At 39.5% G+C, this 21780-nt stretch overlaps 1 protein-coding gene and 2 pseudogenes across 1 annotated transcript; 2 read left to right on the top strand and 1 right to left on the bottom strand.

Moving 5' to 3' along the window:
• Window positions 1–1435: 1435 nt before the first annotated feature.
• pnp6 (purine nucleoside phosphorylase 6) lies at window positions 1436–21673 on the top strand. The gene is made up of 6 exons (XM_088339189.1): window positions 1436–1582; window positions 9202–9365; window positions 9435–9538; window positions 15251–15426; window positions 16871–17061; window positions 21048–21673. The coding sequence occupies exons 1-6, from the start codon at window positions 1551–1553 to the stop codon at window positions 21242–21244; spliced, it is 864 nt and encodes a 287-aa protein (XP_088195315.1). The 5' UTR covers window positions 1436–1550; the 3' UTR covers window positions 21245–21673.
• LOC148362262 (U2 spliceosomal RNA) lies at window positions 8571–8711 on the top strand (annotated as a pseudogene).
• On the bottom strand, window positions 11200–11359 carry LOC148362263 (U2 spliceosomal RNA; annotated as a pseudogene).
• Window positions 21674–21780: the final 107 nt, after the last annotated feature.

Genomic DNA, 21780 nt, shown 5'->3' on the forward strand with positions numbered 1-21780 from the left:
TTTGATTTTGTTAAAAAACACAGGCTTTTGTTTGTTACCATGAATCACCTCTCCTCCACCCGATTTCTCATAAATAAGATATTGGTCTGAAAAATCAAGTTAGGTGGTTTGGGCTTGGGCTAGGTTGGGCTTCAATAAACGCACGCTGAATTTCTTTAGGCCCCCATCTCTGCTTGTGATTTATTTCCATTCATGCAAATTCTGCACTGACTGCTCCGTTTGCTTTCTTTTTCACGATCAAGCCAATTCTATATTTACTGTGTGCTTGAAGATGGCACATCTTTGTCAGCATCGGACCAACCTTCATAAATTTATCATGGAGGTATTATGTTCTTGATTTGATTGACATCTGGGGTGTCTTTCAGCATGAAGTCAATTTTATCATAGAATATTGTTTCAGATTTACAAGCCAAGACATGTTAAAAGATGTTTCTTTCTATAGCCCTTTATCACAAAGAGTCTCAAAGGGCTTCATAGACCACAGATTATTACAAACTACAGACTATTATTACACCATCCACTGATCTTAAACCAACTTTAGGGCAAAGAAAAACTCAAAAACCTCAACGTTAGGAAAATGAAGAAACCTTGAGAAGGGACTGCACATTTTCTCTCTCTTTATTTCTCTATTTATTTGTTTCCATTTCTATTTATTTCTCTGGATTTTCTCTCTGTTTTTTTCTCTTTTTCCCTGCATTCTTTCTTATTTTTTTTCTCTCTCTTCCTTTCTCATTCTCCTTTCTCTTTATTTCTTTATTTTGTCTTTCTCATGTTTGCTTCTCTTTTGCTCTTTCATGCTTTCTTCTCTCTTTTTCTCTCCCCCTTTGTAATAGTGTGCCCTCTTCCAATGGGCTTTACGATACTGTAATCCCTTGTTTATAGTGGGAGTTAGGTTCCAAAATGAAATATTTATTCTATTTTACAATTATTAAACAATGAAGTACTTTACACAGAAACAAAAAAATCTGTTAGGTCGCGAAACCGTAATATGAAATTATATTTTGTCATTTCATTTTGCTTTTAATGAAGGCCCCTCGCTAATGGGAAAAGAAGAACAACCATGGAGAACCTTTTAGCTATTTTGTTCAAAAACATGCAACTAGCAATGTTAAGTGGAGTCTTGTCATTTATCCTCCAGAGGCTTTAGACAGGTTTTGCCCATTTTTTGTGACACGGGGAGACTGTCATAGCCAAACATGCAAGCTGTGCATATTAAAGCCAAACGTACTTAACAATTAGTTGGTTGAGTGGTTGGTTGGATCCCTTAACCATTAGGGTCGTGGGGGCACCATTCCCTGTGGTGTGTCTTGGGCAAGTACAGTCTTTGAGTTATTTTGCCAACTCACTGCAATGATCGGTCGAAAATGGAATTTTAGTTTCAGTTTCGCTTCTCGTGTATTTAGCTCCGCCTCTTTCTTTCGTGCACGATGGCGTCACAACGTTAAGCGTCCGCCTCCGATATAATCAGTTTAAGAGACTGCAAGTGTAACTTGAAAAACTATTTGAATAAAACAAAGTCCTGAAAGCGTCCTGTCAATCGTCAAGAACAGATGGACGTGCCCTCCCGCCTCGTTTCGTGCAGGTAAGATCCGTGAAGTGCGTCATTGGGAAATGGCAGATGCAGTGAACAAATTAAGCGATACACGACGAATCATCTGCATTCTCAGATTTTATTTTCAACACTATACTTAAATCAAGAGCTTGTTCACAGAGATGCGACATTCGTACCCTTGGGCGTCAGCCTCGGTCACGCATTGTACTTGCCCCCTAAAATACAGCGCAAAAAATGAAAATAACTGACAATAATATCTATGGTAACACCCAGGAAAATGATTATTCTTGACTATGTTCGTTTAAATTCTCCGATCTAAAACCGGAGGCATGCCTCGCTCCAGTTGCAGTGGGCCAAGCGAAGCGCTGAAAGCTGAGGATCAGTGATAGCACCACGGAGAGCTCCAAGCCCCGCCCTCAACACTGACGTCAAAGATATATATACAAGTAATCCTCGGTTCTCGCGGTTAATGGGGACCAAAACCACCCGCAAAAAGGCAAAATCCGCGAATAGCGACGCCCTCTCAAAAATGTTTATAAAAAAAAATCAAAGTTGCTATCTATATATATATATATATATATATATATATATATATATATATATATATATATATATATATATATATATATATATATATATATATATATATATATATATATATATATATATATATGTAACCGCGCTGAACTTGTCCCACCAAAGATCCACATTCACGCTGGACTGGATGATAAGGTTTTTATTACAGTTACTGCAAATGAATGAGTCACAACATTAGCTTTTCTGCTGGCTTTGATGTCTTTGATCTCAGTAGCAGTTCCCTCTGAAAACTGCCAACAAACCCCGCTTCCCGGTCACATGTCAGAAGCCAAAACCAAACCCCACCACATACCAGCAGGTGGCACTGTTGGACTCATCCTTGCAGGACACTTACCAAAAACTATACATATATTTAAGCAGGAATTTCAATAAAACAAAAGTTATTATTACACCCGTTACATATATATATATATATATATATATATATATATATATATATATATATATATATATATATATATATTTTTTTTTTTTTTTTTTTTTTTTTAAATTATTATTTCTTAGACCCGCGAAGCTCTGAACCCGTGAACGTGGAACCGCGAAGTAGCGAGGTCCCACTGTGTATATAGATAGATAGATAGATAGATAGATAGATAGATAGATAGATAGATAGATAGAGATATATGTGGTCACCATGGCTCAGGTTATCCAATTTACTTTATTTTGATTCCTAATTTTCTATCATTTTGGATTTTGCTATTTTTTTCACTTTTAATTCAAGTTTGAAAATGTTTATATTGTTTTTCCCGAAAATAATAAAATGAATACCCGGTACTTAAAATGAACATCTTATCCGCCAGTGGGACAAAGTATTTTCTTTTTTTTTTACTACAATTCACTTTTTTAAAGGGACATTGTGTATTATTTATCGCCTCCTATAGTTGTAAAATAATTGTAAAAAAAAACAAAAAAAGCACCCGCCCTGAGACTGGGAGGTCGCTGGTTCAAGCCTCGGCATACCTAAGACTAAGACAACATTGGTACTCATTGCCTCCCTGCTTGGCGCTCTACATTAGGGGTTGGAATTGGGGGGTTTGGTCACCTAATGACTCCCAACACATCAGTTGGGTTGAGCGAGGGGGCTGGGAATCCTCTCCTCTGTATCGATTCCGCAGAAAGAGTCAGAAAAAGACTAGCCACCTCCCACAATGGGGACATGGCTCTGGTATATATATATATATATATATATAATAGTTGTATAATAGTTGTAAAATAACGTAATTATTAAAAAAATAATAATAATAATGATTTGAATATTAAGCCAAAATATATAAGTTATCATACAGTCTTGATTTTTTTTTAAAACACATGTGACATCTTTATTATTATTTTTATGATGTTAATTTTGCGAAACATAAGAGTCACCTAGAAGAAGCTGACATGATTGTCTACCCTCTCTCTGCTAAGGGTAAAAAACGTGAAAGACTGGGCAAAACCAAATAGGAGAATTGGGTGCATTTTGGCCACTTCGAATCTCCATAGTTTGTATTCTTCCTTGTGATTTGTAGCACTCGTTTTCAGGTGCATCAAAATTAAGTCCATGATTATTGTCAGATCTGGCACACCATTGCCCCCTTAGAGTGCGCAACCCTGGGGGAAATGGCTGAATAGGGCCCACCTATTCAAGGGTACTAAAAGGTTTACAAACAGTTTTTACCCGAGTGCTGTCTGAATTTTTAATAAATGTGAATTGTAATTTCTGTTTTTCGTTTTATATTCGGAATGTTGAATGTTGTTAAATTTTAAAATTCTCACTGAGCCGAGACAACGAGACAATTTCCGATGATTTTTATGTGAAGATTATTGGTTGAATAAACAAACAAACAAACAAACAAACAAACAAACACAAACATCTGCGCCTATTTGGTCTCCACTTCTTCATTATATTAGCTTTTCAAATTTGTTGGCTGGACTTTTTTACTTTATTTGATTTATTTTACTATGTCTTCCACTGCTATTTAAACAGCTCCATCAAACAAAATAATGTATTGTTATATTTCCCTGAACAACCTCATGAGCAGATTAAAAAATGGCCAATGATAAGAGAGCTAAAGAAATAAAATAGCAATCTACTGCCACCTACTTATATGTATGAATAGTGCAGTTACTCTCCTCGGCTGATCACTGCAAGAAAAGCAAACATACCGAAAAATGGTATGCTTTATTTGAAGATAAAATTGAGCAAATTACTGCAGAGTCCTGCGTAGACACTGAAATCTCTATTACCTTCCCACACATATTTTCACTGAGCTGTAGATAAACAAATGAAAGTGAGGTTGGCGATCAATTTGCTTCATTTTGTAACTCACGGGCTCAAGATTGATATATTTTTAGCAAACTCTTGAAGGGACAGTGTGGTTTAAAGGGGCAGTGTGGTATATTTAGTGCCTCCAAGTGGTACAAAAAACTTTCAGTTAAAAAAAAGCAACTTTGATTTGAATTTTAGGCAAAACTATATGAAGTGTTATACAATCGTTCGTAAGTTGAATTTGTTCGTAAGTTGCTTAAGTTCTATATTTCGTATGTTTAGGGTTTATTTAAGTATGTTTAAGGCGTGTATACGTAACACGTGTAGTTTTGCACAAAACATAAACACTTCATATGCGCTATAAAAATAAATAAAGTTAAGTTTAACTTACTTTTGGAAGATGAGCTTCAACATTTAGGCGACCTCTTCGGGGCGGCAGTAGCTCAGGAGGTAGAGCGATCGTTTTAGGATTAAGGGATCCCAGTTCGAATCCCGGCTTGTCCGTGTTACATGCCGAAGTGTCCTTGGGTAAGACACTGAAACCCCAATACCCCCAATAAGCAGGTTAGCGCCTTACATGGCTGCACAGATCACGGCCGCTATTGGGAAATGTGAAGCACAATGTAAAGCGCTTTGGGAAGTCATTGACTTGAAAAGCGCTATATAAATGCAGATCATTTCATTTCATTTCATTTCATTCCTCTGTGGTAAAAATTGACCGGAAAAAAAGAGATCCAACCATTTTTCTCAACCGCATCAAGCTTTCTTAGTCCACTTTCATTTCATTTCATTTTCATTTTTGTAACAGCAAAGTTCACATTATCCGGTAAACATTTTTAGGAGTTTGATAAATTATAGTGGAAATGAATTAAATTGTTGTTTTGCTTTAATCTGTGACGCATTTACAATTGATAAACACTTGAAATCTTAGCAGAGAAACAATATATTGAGGGGAAAAAAACCTCAATAATCATTTTATAATGAAATATGACATCCATGAATCATAATTCAATTGTGAGCTATCAAAAATGTCCCCAACCTACCAGCTAAGGCACACTTTGTATGCCAATAATTTAATATTCCAGTCACCGAATGTATTTTCTACTATGTGGCCCGCGAGCCAAAATGGGTTTAATACCCCTGTTATAATGTATGCATAGAGTATGTTCAGTCCAATCAAGTCAAGTCATGATTTAATCACAAGGAGTCTCAAAGGGCTTCACAGACCACAGATTATTTCAAACTACAGACTATTATTACACCATCCCCTGATCTAAAACCTACACAAGGGCAAGGAAAAACTCAAAAACCTCAACATGAGGAAAATGAAGAAACCTTGAGAAGGTTGTACTCCTTGGAATGGATTTCCTGAACATCCATTTGTTATTCTTGCTTTCTTATGTTGATTTATCTTTATTTTAACTATGTATATCTGGTTAAATACTTTTAAGAGCACTAGTAAACAATCTCATATGAACATTTTCACATTTGTTTTTATTCTATTAAAGTCCTGAACGTATAGATCAGGGGTGTCCAACGTGGTGCCTGCGAGCACAAGGGTGCTCCCTGAGGACAGCTTAAGTGCCCGAGGACTTGTTCTGAAAATCACTCACTAGTGCTGGGTCATAGTGATTGTCTATACAAAATATTTTTTTGTGGTTAATTGATTCTATTTAGCTCTACTTTTAACCATTAACCTGGTAAAAAGATAATAATAACATAGTAACAACATAGTAATAACATGGTAAAATTCTTATTTTAGAAATGCACTGGTTCTCTTTTGCTTTGGTCAGGGTTAAAAAGTAGCTCCCGAGGTCCAAGGTGTAGGTTGTGTAATTTAACTATTAACTGAAAAAATTGTACCAACATCAACCCCCCACACTCCTCTTGCAGTTTGTCAGACTGATGAGTGTAGCTGCTTACATCGGTTTACTGAGTTTATGAATCAGCGATAAAAGAAAATGTTGGCATCCAAAGTGAAAGCGGCTGCAGTCGTTCATTACAACAGTTTGATGATTCAGCGTACAATAAGTACAATGGTGCCATTAAAACCTCAGTTAAATTTGAAAGTGAACTCTATAAATGACAGGAAGTTTTATCAGCCTTGTATGTCTTGGAATAGAGTGTCAGTATTAGGAGGGGATACCTAAAGAAATCCGGAGATGAAAATATATAACAAATAAATTGCATATGAAAGGTTACAAACAAACAGAGAGAGGCAGAGGGAGAGGGAGAGAGAGAGAGGGAGAGAGAGAGAGAGAGAGAGAGCAAGAGAGAGACAGAGAAAAAGACAGAGACAGAGACAGAGAGTAAGACAAACAAAGACATAGACAGAAACAGAGAGACAGAGAGCAAGACAGAGAGAGAGAGACATATATATATATATATATATATATATATATATATATATATATATATATATATATAGAGAGAGAGAGAGAGAGAGAGAGAGAGAGAGAGAGAGAGAGTGAGAGAGAGAAAGAGACAGAGACAAAGACAAAGAGAGACAGAGACACAAATAAAGACAGAGAGTGAAAGAGAGAGAGAGAGAAATAGAGAGAGAGAGACAGACAGACAGACAGACAGACAGACAGAGACGGACAACGGTAGAGAGATAGAGACAGGGAGAGACAGCCAAAGACACAGAGAGAGGGAGAGACAGAGAGAGAGTCCGACAGAGACAGACAGACGGAGGCACACAGACAGACAGGGAGACAGACAGGCGGGCAGGTGGACGGACGGACGGACGGACGGAAGGACAGACAGACAGACAGACAGACAGACAGACAGACAGACAGACAGACAGACAGACAGACAGAGAGCGAGTGAGAGAAATGACCAAGGAAGAGAAACATGAGAAAATCCCTTTCCCGATTGGCAGATCATTTTGCTTTTTCATTTTCGTTTGGGATACTGTTTGAATATTTTTTTCTTGATTAACAGAAAAAAAATAGTTGAAATATAGTATAATTTAAAAATTAAAAGGTAAAATAAACTAAATTGGCTGAGAAGTGGGGCAGATTCTGAAGGGCTACCATACCTGCCAACACGACTCGTTGACGCATTAGACTAAAACTTTTCGCCCCTTAAAAAACGCCTATCGTTTTTTTTAAAGAAAATCTACTGCTTTTTTAAATTTAGACAACAACAAAAATCTTGCCTCGAGCTTGGTATTTTAGTCTAAGGTTGATGTATTTTGAAGCAAGATTAATTATTTGTGCATGAATAAACCGCTCCAACAATTGCAATGGATTTCTTTCTCGGTGCCACTTTCGGTTTGAACGAGCGCATATTAGATTTTTTTAATTAAGATTTTGGGAATGAACTGTTTTCGGGGCGTAAAAATAGAGTGATAGATCAAATCTCCCGCTTTATCATTTCAAATGTTTGTCATGTATGCAGATGTAGGTCATCAATAATTGCTTTTGAATAAAGTGTCATTTTAAAATTGAATCTCCCCATACTTTTTTCAAGTACCAGCACGTGTACGCATATAACCATTTGAAAATGACTGTAATAAACCATTGTAACATGCAAACTAATAAGATGATAATGAATACCGTAAAATCCGGACTATAGAGCGTACCTGTATATGAGCCGCATGTGCCCACATTAAAATATGTAGCAAAGTCAAATGCTTATCCCAAATTTGACCAAGTGCCGCAATTGTAACTATAAGTATAGTGTAAAATCTAGACACCACAAGCGGCAACACGAGCGGAAAATTAGAATTTAATGCAGACCTTTAAAGTCCAGGTCCCATTGAAAGTAATCCAATGAAAAAAATGTATATTTCCAAAGTTAAAATATATACCGGTATCCACTATTGTCCGCTGCAACAACAAAGAGATTTAACTCAGCTTCACCCCACTTCCCGTCAGCCCGCGTTTGCTCCGCCCCTTCTTTTTGATCCGCTCGTAGAAAACATATCACAATAAGTCTCTAAAATGATTACATTACAAAAATATACAGTTGCAAATACATAATATACATGGTTACACATATTTACAAAGAAAGACGGTACACCGAGAGAGTTTTCAAAGCTTTAATAATAATAATATAATTTTCATCCCAAACCGTGCCTGTGAAAGGTACCAACGCGCTACTAATAACACGCTCGCAATGCATCACGCGTATCTGTTAACAAAAGCCATACTAGATATGAATGGACGGAACGCTTCTCGGCTCATTGGCCAAAATTGCTCTGTGTAGTAGCCATGATCTTTGATTTTTGGAATCCGGAGATGGAGCTTGCTCTGTCCACTCCACGCATCGGCCCGGTATTGCAGTACCTCCGGGAACGGTGCATTCGCAATGATCGCAGCAAGGCTTTAGGGCTAGGACCTTGACTTGGCCTTTTGGCTGAGAGTATGTGTCCCGGCTCCTAGGCTTTGTAGCGTATTATAAACTGACCGATAACGGATAATGGATAATGAATAACGAAGATAGAACAATAACCCTTAAAAAACCCTCACGGTTAGCTGACCTCATTTTTCACCTTTATAACTGCCGCCATCAAGGGCGACTCCCTCATTGTCGGAAAGAACCTTTGTCAGACCGACAATTTGTACGCAAACAAAGATGATTCCCCTACCCCAGTGCACTTATTCCAGCGGTCTAAATCTTACCTTTTGTACTCGAGTGCCGCTGGTGGCAGTTAGAAAAATTACTTAATTTGGCCACTTCACTAAATAAGCCGCATGGCTGAACATTTGGGAAAAAGTAGCGGCTTATAGTCCGGAATCTACGGTACATGTGTCCTTCCTTTGAAAAGAACCATTTTTCTTCTGACATGAATTTTCAGTTATGAAAACTGCAAAGAGACGGCCAATTGGCTGCTGACCAGAACCAAGCAGAGGCCTTCGGTGGCTATCATTTGTGGTTCAGGCCTTGGCAATTTGGCTGACCTATTGGAGGACAAAACAGTTTTCCCTTATAAGGACATTCCAGGTTTCCCAACCAGCACTGGTATGTACTATTTATCTGTTGTTGTTTTTCCGGAATATTACTTTTCAAAAGCTACCGTGCACTCTTTAGTTGCAGGTCATGCCGGTCAACTCGTTTTCGGGAAATTGCATGGCCGCGAATGTGTCTGCATGCAGGGTCGATTCCACTTCTATGAAGGCTACAGCCTACAGATTGTAAGAATGACTGCTCTGTTTACTTTCTGTTCCACGATCAAGCCACTTCTAATTTAACTATGTGCTGAAGATGGCGTGTCTTGTCAGCATTTGACCGACCTTTGTAATGTATTATGTTTTTTTATTTTATTGCCAGCTGTGATGTCTCTCAGCATAAAGTCAATGATATCATAAAAGATGGTTTCGGATCTGCAGTAAGTGGTCTTTAAACAAGTCATGTTAGCTCTAGTAGGGCAGGGGTGGCCAACGTAGTGCCTGTGGGCATGAGGGTATCCCCCTGAAATCAGCTGAGTAGCCTGCGGACTGGTTTTGACAATGTATCAGGGTTCAGAGTGATTTTCTATTTAATTTGATTTCTAATTGGTATATTATTAATATATTTCAACCTCTAAGTCAAGTCAAGTCATTTTTATTTGTATAGCCCTTAATCACAAAGAGTCTCAAAGGGCTTCACAGGTTATTACACAGACTATTTTTTCAGACTATTATTACACCATCCCCCGATCTGGAACCAACATGAGGGCAAGGAAAAACCCGAAAACCTCAACATGAGGCAAATGATGAAACCTTGAGAAGGGACCTCACCTGGTAATGACTTAGTAATTACGTAGTAACAACATAGAAATAACATGTTATTTTATACCGAAATGCATATCAAACAGGTAGCCCTTTGTGCTAATCGGTGACAAAGGTATCTCTCAGCTTTAAAAATGTTGGTGACACTCGTAGTAGAGACTTTACACAGGTTTTGACTTTTGCCCAATTTTTGTGACATCTGGGTGCCACCGAGATAGCCAAACACACATATCTCTAATTCAATTCAATTGAATTGCCCTTATTGTCATGGATGACAATGTAGTGAAACATTGTATGCAATGAGAGTAGACATGACACTCCAGGGTACACGCTTAATAAAGACTGTCATGATAAAAAGACAAACATATCTATAACATAGTGTTTAGAGACTGTTGGATGTTTTAATTATAGTATAATAAGAAAATGGTGTATTATATCAATAGTGCAATGAAAAGTAGTTGCACTAACATTTAGCAGCAACAAGAATTCCAAAAGAAGTCGCATTTTACCTTCTTTTTCACAGTTTTACGCATTTCTTCAGGGTGGTAATGGCCCTCAGAAGAAACTAAGCCAAGCTTACTAAATAAACTGATGGTTAATTTTCTCCCACAAAACTCAGTGTATCTAATCCAAGATTACTTATTATAGCATGATTGCTCTTTTGTTTTGTAAATGCGTGTGTATTCGTGAGTGTTTGTGCTCTTCAGTTTAAATCTTCAAAATACTTCGGCCATTCAAGTGTAACCGCGGTGTACGTGTCCCACCAAAGATCCACATTCACGCTAGACTGGATGATGAGGTTTTTATTATTACAGTTTCTGCAAATGGATGAGTCACCTCATTAGCTTTTCTGCTGGCTTTGATCTCTTTGATCTCATTGCAGTTCTCTCTGGTAAGACTGCCAACAAAGCATATCAAAGGGGGTTTTGGGGTTTTTAAGGGTTATTGATCTATCTTCGTTATTCATTATCCATTATCCGTTATCGGTCAGTTCATAATACGCTACAAAGCCTAGGAGCCGGGACACTTACTCTCAGCCAAAAGGCCAAGCTAAGGTCCTAGCCCTAAAGCCTTGCTGCGATCATTGCGAATGCACCGTTCCCGGAGGTACTGCAATACCGGGCCGATGCGTGGAGTGGACAGAGCAAGCTCATATTCCATCTCCAAAATGCAAAAATCAAAGAGGCCAAGCTAAGGACCTAGCATCAAAAGGCCAAGCAAGGCCAAGAAGGCCAAGCTAAGGACCTAGCATCAAGGCCAAGCTAAGGACTTGGCATCACTTTACAGAAAATACATGTTAGAATATCACTATACATTTTTACATCTTTACATTTTAACAAGATACTTTTAACAAGAGATCGTATAGTGGATTTTTAACGTTTACAATGGATTCAACATATTTTTCTTTCGTCTGAATTTTAACCAACATCATCCTTTTTTAATGTATATGAGAAAATAGAAATAAAAACAATAATGAGTATAAAAACGGGTACAAGTTACCTGCAAATGGATGAGTCACAACATTAGCTTTTCTGCTGGCTTTGATCTCTTTGATCTCTACAAGGGGAATTCATAATTTAGTAAAACAGAAACAAAACGAAAATAAACCTAAACAGCTTGACAATATCAATCACATTACTGTGCATGTTGAGAGATTTGTCAGCTGGGGTTATAATGTTTGAAATTAACTTCTTTTGTGGAGCACCAAAAGATGTGTCTTACCATTGCAGTTCTCTCTGGTAAGACTGCCAACAAACCCCGCCTCCCGGTCACATGTCAGAAGCCAAAACCAAACCCCACCCCATACCAGCAGATGGCACTGTTGGACTCATAATTGCAAGACATTTACCAAAAACTATACACATAGTAGGTGGTGGAAGAACCAAGCATGCAAGAAAGTCTTTGGTGTTTCTGATAATGGATCGGACTTATGGGTTTTTAGGTGTGCCTTGGGCTCATTTATATGGCTCATTTATGCAAATCCGGCACTGTTTGCTTTATGTTTCAGTATGAAGCCACTTCTAATTCAAATGTGTGCTTACTAGAATTGAATAGAATAGAATACAATATGAGGGCAGCACGGCAGCGCAGTGGTTAGCGCGTGTGCGGCACAGTTCTAAGGTCTTGGGAACCTCCTGTGTGGGTTCAAATCTAGCTAGCGGACTTCCTGTGCGGAGTTTGTATGTTCTCCCCGTGCTTCCTCCGGTCACTCCGGTTTCCTCCGACATTCCAAAAACATGCATTTCAGGTGGATTGGCCGGTCCAAATTGTCCCTAGGTGTGAATGAGCGAGCGAGTTGTCTGTCCCTGTGTGCCCTGCGATTGGCTGGCAACCAGTTCAGGGTGTCCCCTGCCCACTGCCCGATGATTGCCGGGATGGGCTCCAGCACCCCCGCGACCCTACTGAGGATAAGCGGTGCAGCTGATGAGATGAGATGAGATGAGAATAGAATATGCCTTTATTGTCATTGGTACAACATGGGATATATTATAACAACAAAATTGGACGACTCCAGTTCCACAGTGAGGATAACGAAACAAAGAGATAAAGGAACAAAGATGTTTTATGTTTATGTTTTATGTGTTTTATGTTATGACACATCTGTGTCAGCATTGGACAGACCTTTGAAATGTTTTCATGGTTGTATAATTTTTTTAAATGTTATTGCCATCTGGGATTGTCACGAAGGGGAGCGGGGAACAGGAAATAAGAACTTATTTGCGTGGACTTACTCACACAATTTATTGGGGAAGGATGAGGAGGGTGCGCTCACTCGATCCGGGGATCGATGGTCGCGGAGTGGATTAGAAATCCAAACAAAAGAAAAGTTGTCCAAAACACAAACGGACCAGACCAAAAACAAAGCAGGGTCAAATGCATGAAAATTACAAACTAGGCACTTCTCAGAATAAAACAGAACTTGCAGGAATCTCACGAAAGTTTAACAGGTATAAAGGTTTAACAAACGATCTGGCAAAGCACATTTCAAAAGAGCGTGTTTAAGTACCCACAGAAGTAATCAGTCAATGCGAGTCAGCCGGTGTCAATGGGCCAGCTGGGAGCCATGGCAACCGTGCAAGACATGACAGGGATGTCATCCGACATAGTCAATTATATCTTAACAGATAGTTTCAGATTCACGCTAAGTTTCTTGCCTTTTGTAAAATAGATTTGGTGAGTTTTGAAACACTCAGATCTATTATCTGCACTGCTTATCCTTAGTAGGGTCGCGGGGGGCTGGAGCCCATCCCAGTCATCTTGGGGCAGTGGGCAGGGGATGCGAGGACAGCATTGATCCAGAGACAATGTGTCATGGTCGCCTTGGCGACCAGTCTGCCCCGCCCCCTGAGCACCAGCTGAAGCAGATCAGCTAATTGCGTGTCTGCTTTTTAAGGCTGGGTTGTGGGTTTTGCGGGTGCTGGCTCATTACACATTGTCCGTTCTGTTATGCCTTGTCCTGTTTAGTTGAGTTGGAAGAAACCTGTGTTTGCAGGTTTTTGTTAAAGCCTGTTTGTTCTGTCTTGTCCCTGAGTTTTGGACAACTTTTATTTTGGTAAATAAAAGTTTTGATCGTCACGCAATTGAGTTCTCCCTTCCTGCCTCCTGCCTCCGTTCTGGTCCGGTCTCACCTCGTGACACAATGGTATCGATCTGATCCAACTACTTGCTATATATTGATATCATTGACATTTGGATTGATCCACCCACCCTTAGTTTGCAAGATAGTTTGCCAGGATATGCAGAAAACTTATTCTGGCCCTGCCATCTTTTCACATAAGTATGTGTAAACCAGTTTAAAAAGTTAAACCTGGTTATGGCCATACCACCCGAAAACACCCGTTCTTGGGAAGCTGGGCAGGGTCGGTTCTGGATAATACAAGAGACCGTCTGGGAATACCTGGTGCTAGAAATAGGTCATTTGGCGCACGCTCTGCCTGGAAATCACTTACTGGCTCCTTATAACCTTCACCTTTTTCATAAATAATGGTTTCAAAAGAAGGTGCAAGCAGTTATTTTGTAGAAACGTCACAAAATTCTGCAAAGGAAGATCAAGATGTATACACTTTTGGCACAGGGCGATAGACAGGAGGGAATGCTTGTGCTCTTTGATTGGCTCCACCCATCCTTACTGCTCACCCGATCAAATAGCTTTTCTAAGGTTTTGGCGTATTTACAGTTGTCATGTGGACTTTCATTATAAAGGGTCTCAACAGTGAACACGGACTATTAAATGAGCGTCCATATAAAGGATTCCTTAGCGAATTACAGCCACAACAAGGTCTGTCAGGGTGACACCTTGACTGTAAACTGGACTTAAAAAGGTGCCCATCCTATACTGGACAGTACCTTCTCATGCTTCAACTTTGGTTTGGCTTTGTGTGCATTTCAATTGGCTGTTTTCATTCAAAACGAGACCAACATTTGTAAAATCTGCATAAAACATTGCTGAGAGACGGGCACTGGAAAAGCTGCGGTCAATCATGGACAATTCATTACATCCACTACACAGCATTATCTCCAGACAGAAGAGCAGCTTTAGCGACAGACTGCTGTTACAGTCTTGTACCACGGACAGACTGAGGAGATTTTTTCTTCCTCATGCCATGAGGCTCTTTAACTCCACACGGCGGAGTAAAGGCCCACATTAAACCACACCCCCCACATTGCATATTACCGTATTTTTATTGCAGCGTGTATTCTATGCAGCACCATCTAGATACTCTATATAACACGCCACATTGGGTATTAACGCGTCACATTGGGTATTTATGTATTGTATTCTTTTTGCTTTATTATTGTTTGGTTCTCCAGCGCAGGGATGCTGCTGGAAGTGTGAATTTCCCTGCAGGGATGAATAAAGTATCTATCTATCTATCTATCTATCTATCTATCTATCTATCTATCTATCTATCAATCTAGACTCAATTTTTACTCCGAGCCATAATTACTCCTCAAAAGCGCCATATATGGCTCACGAGCCATAGGTTACCACAAAACATTTCACCTACAATACATTGATTTGTAGCTTTTCCCGCGCCTCATTATAATTTTTTTCCTGCATTAATAAAATGATTGGAAATAATGAAATACTTCATACGAATGTTCATTTTTGTTGCCTCCTATTTGTGGCTGTAGGTGACATATCCTGTTCGAGTCTTCTTCCTGCTGGGTGTGAAAACCCTTATCGTGACAAATGCCGCGGGAGGACTTAATGGGAACTACAACGTGGGCGATATTATGGTCATCAAGGATCATATCAACCTGCCTGGCTTGAGTGGACAGAGCCCACTGATTGGCCAAAATGATGAACGGTACCACACAAATCTGATACAAGATAAACTTTCTAAAAATGTGCAGGCGATATGTAACATGTTGCACTTTGACATTCATATTTAACGTTGTTTAAAATCTGTACCGTATTTTCCGCACTATAAGGTGCACCGGGTTATAGGGCGCACCCCCCAAAAATAGTTTTTGGTCCTATATTTTCCATACATAAGGCGCACCGGATTATAAGGCGCTACAATGGGAACATCGACAAAACAGTCAGATAGTTCAGTCAAACTTATTACCCCCTTAACATTCCTAAAGCTTGCAAAGAAGCAAATACGTGTCTCAGACATGTACAGAAACAGTGTCTGTACGATGTCACCAATCACTCAAATGCGAATATCATTCGGAAGGTTAAAGTCTTGGGATTCAAGAACTGCCAAACATTTCTTAGTTTCCATTTTATTTTTTGCTGGCAACTGTGTGAACAGCAAAGTAAGAATTTTATTGTGCAGGGAAACGGGGTTCTTTACTGTGCATATGACAATAAACACTTTGAATTGAATTTAGTTTAAAAATAGACTCATCACAGAAACATCAAGGTCGTTCTAAAACAAGATACCGGGAAAAATATACAGCCGCATTGCTCACCTAAGTTCTCTTGCAGCCATCACGTTCAATAATGATACGTAACCATGGTCTTCTTACAACCGTGAGTGTAGTAAATCCAGGAGAATAAAATATTTACAAATACAGAATAGTAAAAAAATGTTTTCTCTATGCCGTAGTGCAACCCAACGTGTGATTCACATTCATCTTTTTCGGCCAATCGCAGGCTTTGTTTCGCCCCTTTAGCCTATGCGAGCCTGTAAATGATAAAAAGGATCCGTCCCCTTTACCTCCGAACAACTTCAGCCAATAGTGACTGATTCAAATGATGATTGACACATTGGTTAGAAAATGAAACGCCGGTATATAAATCCCAGCATACACCGGGGACAACTTCGCCTTCGGGGGACAATCTAGTCGGCGGCTGCTTGCCTTAGTTGCAACACTTTGCGACTTAATATTGATCCATATATAAGGCACACTGTGTTATAAGGCGCACTGTATTATAAGGCGCATGGTCAGCTTTTGAAAAAAATAAAGGCTTTTAGGTGCGCCTTATGGTGCGGAAAATACGGTAATCTAGATTTTTTAAAAAACTACTTTTACGAGTCTTTGTAGGCAAACATATTGATACAATTTTAGACATCTATTTTTTTTTGCCTCAAAGTGTTTCCCCCAAAAGTGGCCCGAGTCAACAACTACAATCTGCATGTGATTTACCTTTTATTGGAAGTTTGATCATGTTAATTAGGGTGCCATTGACATAATACAACTACAATATCGTTATCTTTGGGACAAACTCATGCTTATCTCATTTAATCTTATTTCTCATTCTTTTAATCTTGCTTGTTCTTATCTATATGCTCTGTTTTTTAGGTTTGGAGTGCGTTTCCCGTGCACATCAGACGCTTATGACCGTGCCCTGAGAGATTTAGCCATTCAGACAGCACATGAGCAGAATTGCGCCAGCTTTCTGCAGGACGGGGTATATTGTATGGTAGCTGGACCAACATATGAGAGCATCGCAGAATGCAAAGCCCTGCAGGCTTTAGGGGCAGATGCAGTCGGTAAGTAAGATAATAAAACTACCATAGGTGGATTGAAAGGTGGAAATATGGCCCGGAACTCACAGTCGAGGGACCCAGAAATTGGTCCCCACCAATGTTCCCTCTAAGCTGCGTGTGTGCACAATTACGCACTACCCAGAGCTTTTCCGCGAACAAGAAAATCTAGCCAGCTCACAAAAATCAGGGCTCGAAATTGCTAATTAAGTCAAAGTTACAGTGCATGAAGGTAAAAATACAAGGGTTCCCTTGACGTTGTGTTCTAAATGTGGTATTTGGAAGTCAAGGTCGAAGTAGAACGAGGTTGTGGAAAGTCAGTAGAGTTTTTCGAGAACCGGCTTCTTCGGCTCGGCTCACTAAAAGGAACCGGCTCTTTCGGGTCCTAAACGGCTCTTCAAGTTGTTTTTGCTTCTTTAATCCCAACATGACCAAATATTATGTAAAATTATGCACAAAATGACTTAAAGGAAGGGGGGATAGAACAAAAAAGAAAAAAATACCAAAATGAAAATGTAGTGAAAAGCTGAGAAAACAGAAACAAAAGGAAGAGAAAAAAGAAGGAACAATTCAGAAAAAGGCCAGAAAAAAGGCAAGAAAGAAACAATGGAAAAAAAGGAAGTAGAGAACACAAAGAAAAAAGTAACAGCTAGTAAAAAATAAACACAATGAGATTTTTTTTAAAAGGAATTTAAAAAAATAGAAAAAAACAGAGAAAAAGAAGAAAAGGTTTGTGTTGCATTCAAATAATTTCCAATTATACCAAGTCAATCTTGTTGCCAACATTGTACTTCCACAAAAAAATGTGATTCAATACAGTTGTGTATCGTGCAACCGACTAAATAAGCCCCCAAAAATATAAGTTTAAGTATTATGCGACAAAAGTTACCAGGAAAAAAAAGAAATGGAAATCTTGTGAAAGAATTTTAGAAACAAATGACCTTTGTAGGCCGTACAACCTTTGCAATAGTACGCAAACTCAGCAAAATGTAACGTGATGTCAAGTTTTGGACATGTTTGATAATGATTTAGTTGCCACACTTGGGATTGCTGTTGCTCACTCTTGTTTCAAGTGTTGCTCACCAACTTTGTGTGAACGCTCAGACCCGTGGAAAATTAGAGGGAACATTGGTCCCCACCATACTTAAATCAAATTTAAAAGATGCAGAAAGCATTTCCATTCATAAAATTGCAGAAATTCCTACAGTGTCCAGCGGCCCCTAGAGGGTGCTTTAGAACTGGTGTGGACTAGGAAAATCCGATTGTTTATTTAAGGCAATAATGTCATTTCTGCCGAGTGCTCTGAATGTCAAAGTGAAGAAATTCAATGAACGGTAAGTGTACCTATGACTCCCTTCGGCAGCCAAACATCTCGTCATCTAATTCGTGATGCGCGGGAATGGATGAACACCATTCTCACTGTCCCTATGGAGACAGATTGCAATCTTGGAAGAATCAAAGGGAAAGTGTCTAATACAGAAAAGTAATACATTGTGCCACGTTTAAGACACTTGTTTGCAGACTCTGTCCGCAGCTGTTATTCTCAATCATCGAGCGCAGCAGTCCATATTCATTACATTTGTGATACCATATACCGTAAATTCCGGACTATAAGCCGCTGCTTTTTTCCCAAACGTTCAACCCTGCGTCTTATTCAGTGATGCAGCCAATTTATGTAATTTTTCTAACGGCCGCCAGCAGCGCTCGAGTACAAAAGGTAAGATATAGACCGCTGGAATATATGCGCCGAGGAAGACCGCAACTTCTTAGTTTGTGCACAAATTAAATCAGCGTAAACCCTCATCATGCAAATTGCAAAAAGAAATACACATGACGCAGCTACATACCTAATTGGTATAATGGCGGCGCCCTCTGGCTGCGGCTGCATCGACTCGCTACAACGGGTCAGGTGTATCGAGATTTCGTTCTGTGTACATTGTTACAAAGAATGACAATACAAAGGAAATTATTATTATTATTATTATTATTATTTCAAGCTAAAATCGAACCATCCGATAAAGAAGGAATCAAAGCTATTGCACGTAATCTTTACTATGCGAGCGTGTTACTAGCGTGTGTTGGAATAAGGGAGTGTGGGATGACGGCTATATGACAAGGTTTCTTTCCAAGTTTCTTTCCGATATTGAGGGAGACGAATTTGATGGCGTCAGTTATTAGGAGGAAGATGAGAGTGGTTTACCGTGATGTTTACAAGTACGGTATATTTTTTTTATATTTAGATATGTGTAACCATGAATAACATGTATTTGCAACTGTATATTTTTGTAATGTATTTATTTTAGAGACTTATTCTGAATTGTTTTCCACGGGCGAATAAAAAAGAAGGGGCGGAGCAAACGGGTGACGGGAAGTGGGGTAAAGGTGAGACCTGATTGTGGACGCGGCAGAAAATAGTGGATATATATTTTTCCTTACCTTTGGAAATATACACTTTTTTCCTTGGGTTACTTTCAACGGGACCTGGACTCTGCAGGTCTGCATCAAACGTTAAGTACCGGTACCGGTTGTAGTTTTTGGACTGTGTTCTATATATTCAGTCAGAATCGCGGGACTTAAAGTCTGGTTTGGGTTACTTTTGTGATGGTGTTACATGTTTTAATGTGGGAACATGCGGCTTATATACAGGTGCGGCTTGTGTAAGTACAAAAACGGTTATCCTCTTAAAATGTGGTGGGTGCGGCTTATAATCAGGTGCGCTCTATAGTCCGGAATTTACGGTACTCAAAAGTGCGACAGAAACATTCTTAAAACAAAATGCAATGCATTGTACCAACAAAGATTTAGAAGGCCGTAAAATCACAACTGGCTGTACACTTTCTGTGTCATGTGACTGGTCTTAAACTATCCCATCTCTTGTGCACATGGCAACGTTATAAAGAGGAGACTAATTACCGAGGCATCAGCTGAAGATTCCTTAACCCTCTTGGTTAGTCAAGCACCACTTCTGGCTGCACTACAAAAAACAGCAACCAAAATCTAGTCGTCAAATAATGTGTGTTACTTTGAAATATTTGATTCGTAAGATATATACCAGAGGTTCCCGACATCTTCTGTACCTTGAGCCGGTTTATAGTCTGACAATACTTTCACAGCCCGAACCAAGCTTGTAGTAATAACTATTACATGAATCACAAAAGGGCAGCACGGCGGCGCAGTGGTTAGCACGTGTGCGGCACAGTTCTGAGGTCATGAGATCGAATTTCCTCTGTGGAGTTTGCATGTTCTCCCCTTGCTTGCGTGGGTTTCCTCCGGGCGCTCCTGTTTCCTCCCACATTTCAAAAACATGCATGTTAGGTTAATTGGCCGGTCCAAATTGTCCCTAGCTGTGAATCAGCAAGTAAGTTGTATGTCTCCATGGGCCCTGCGACTGGCTGGCAACCAGTTCAGGGTGTCCCCTGCCCACTGCCCGAAGATAGCTGGGATGGGCTCCAGCACCCCTGCGACCCTACTGAGGATAAGCGGTCCAGATAATGCATGGATGGATGAATAACAAAAATAATGACATTAATGACGTCTAATGAGATGGGCAACTGCGAGCCAAGTCACTGCATCTCACTCTGTCACTCCGGTAACATCTAACGCAAAATGTCGTCGAGCCGATTGCCCGGTACTCATACATATGACCTCACTAAATAAGCCAACCCATGTTGCTTATAGATCAGGGGATGGTGTAATTGTAACCTTTGCATTCCTTTGAGACAATTTGTAATTAAGGGCTATACTTTCATGATTTGTCAACTGCCCTCAACTGCGCTCACCCTTTCAGCCCCAGCTGCCACTCGTTCCCTAATTAGTTCTCCTCTTATTTAAACACATCATTCTCGTTCACTTGTGATAAGTCCGTAGTGTCACGACCGGTACAATATACGAATACAATTATATTGACCCTTAAAATGACATCCCATAAAACAATGAAAAGAAAACCACACGTTGACAACATTGTGTTTCAAGCAACATCTTCTGTTTTGTAGGTATGAGCACAGTCCCAGAGGTGGTGGTGGCACGTCACTGTGGCATGCGGGTTTTGGGATTTTCGCTGATCACCAACAAGGCGGTGACAGATTACGAGAGTGATGAAAAAGCAAACCATGAGGAGGTGCTCGCGTCCTCAAAGCTTCGTGCACAAGAACTCCAGAAGCTTGTCAGCCATCTTGTCGCCAAGTTCTAAAAGCTCGGGTACTAATCCGAAGCAAATAAGAGGGAATCGTAGCTTGAGTTGTAGTAGCATAGCAGTTGTTCAGGTGAAAAGGAATTGTCCAATTTCCAAGTCATTTCCTGATCATGTTAATGAGTATAGTGGATTTGTGATTTTCAGTTATCAAGATGACGCAGTTCCAGTTTCCTCTTACGTAATGAAATATTTTTGAAATAGTGATGCTTACTTTTTGTGTCTACATCAATATATATGATCGATAGAAGAATTGTTCAAAGTTATCTTGGGGACGGGTCTCTTCTAAGCCTTTGGCTTCAATCTGATTATTTTTAATTTGTGGTGTGATTTTTGTTGCTACATGATTGAAAAGAAAGCGAAACGAGACATTACAAATTATATCTTGAGAGGATTAATCACACTCAAATCCATTCGTTTTTAATTTTGGTGCTCCTCTTTGCTATTTTTCTGGAAATGTTATGTTAAATTACGATAAAACAAACCTCTTGTTTTACTTTGTTTGACCAAAATCATAAAAAACTGCACCTTGCTCA

The sequence above is a fragment of the Urocampus carinirostris genome, chromosome 7 (assembly GCF_059441175.1).
Source record: "Urocampus carinirostris isolate Australia breed hairy pipefish chromosome 7, RoL_Ucar_1.0, whole genome shotgun sequence".
Taxonomy (NCBI): domain Eukaryota; kingdom Metazoa; phylum Chordata; class Actinopteri; order Syngnathiformes; family Syngnathidae; genus Urocampus; species Urocampus carinirostris.

Excerpts from the sequence above, each read along its gene's own strand:
- pnp6 (XM_088339189.1), top strand. The coding sequence starts at position 1,551 with ATGGACGTGCCCTCCCGCCTCGTTTCGTGCAG. Across the intron at positions 1,583-9,201 it reads TCCCGCCTCGTTTCGTGCAG|TTATGAAAACTGCAAAGAGA; the intron begins GTAAGATCCGTG and ends ATGAATTTTCAG. Across the intron at positions 9,539-15,250 it reads AAGGCTACAGCCTACAGATT|GTGACATATCCTGTTCGAGT; the intron begins GTAAGAATGACT and ends TTGTGGCTGTAG.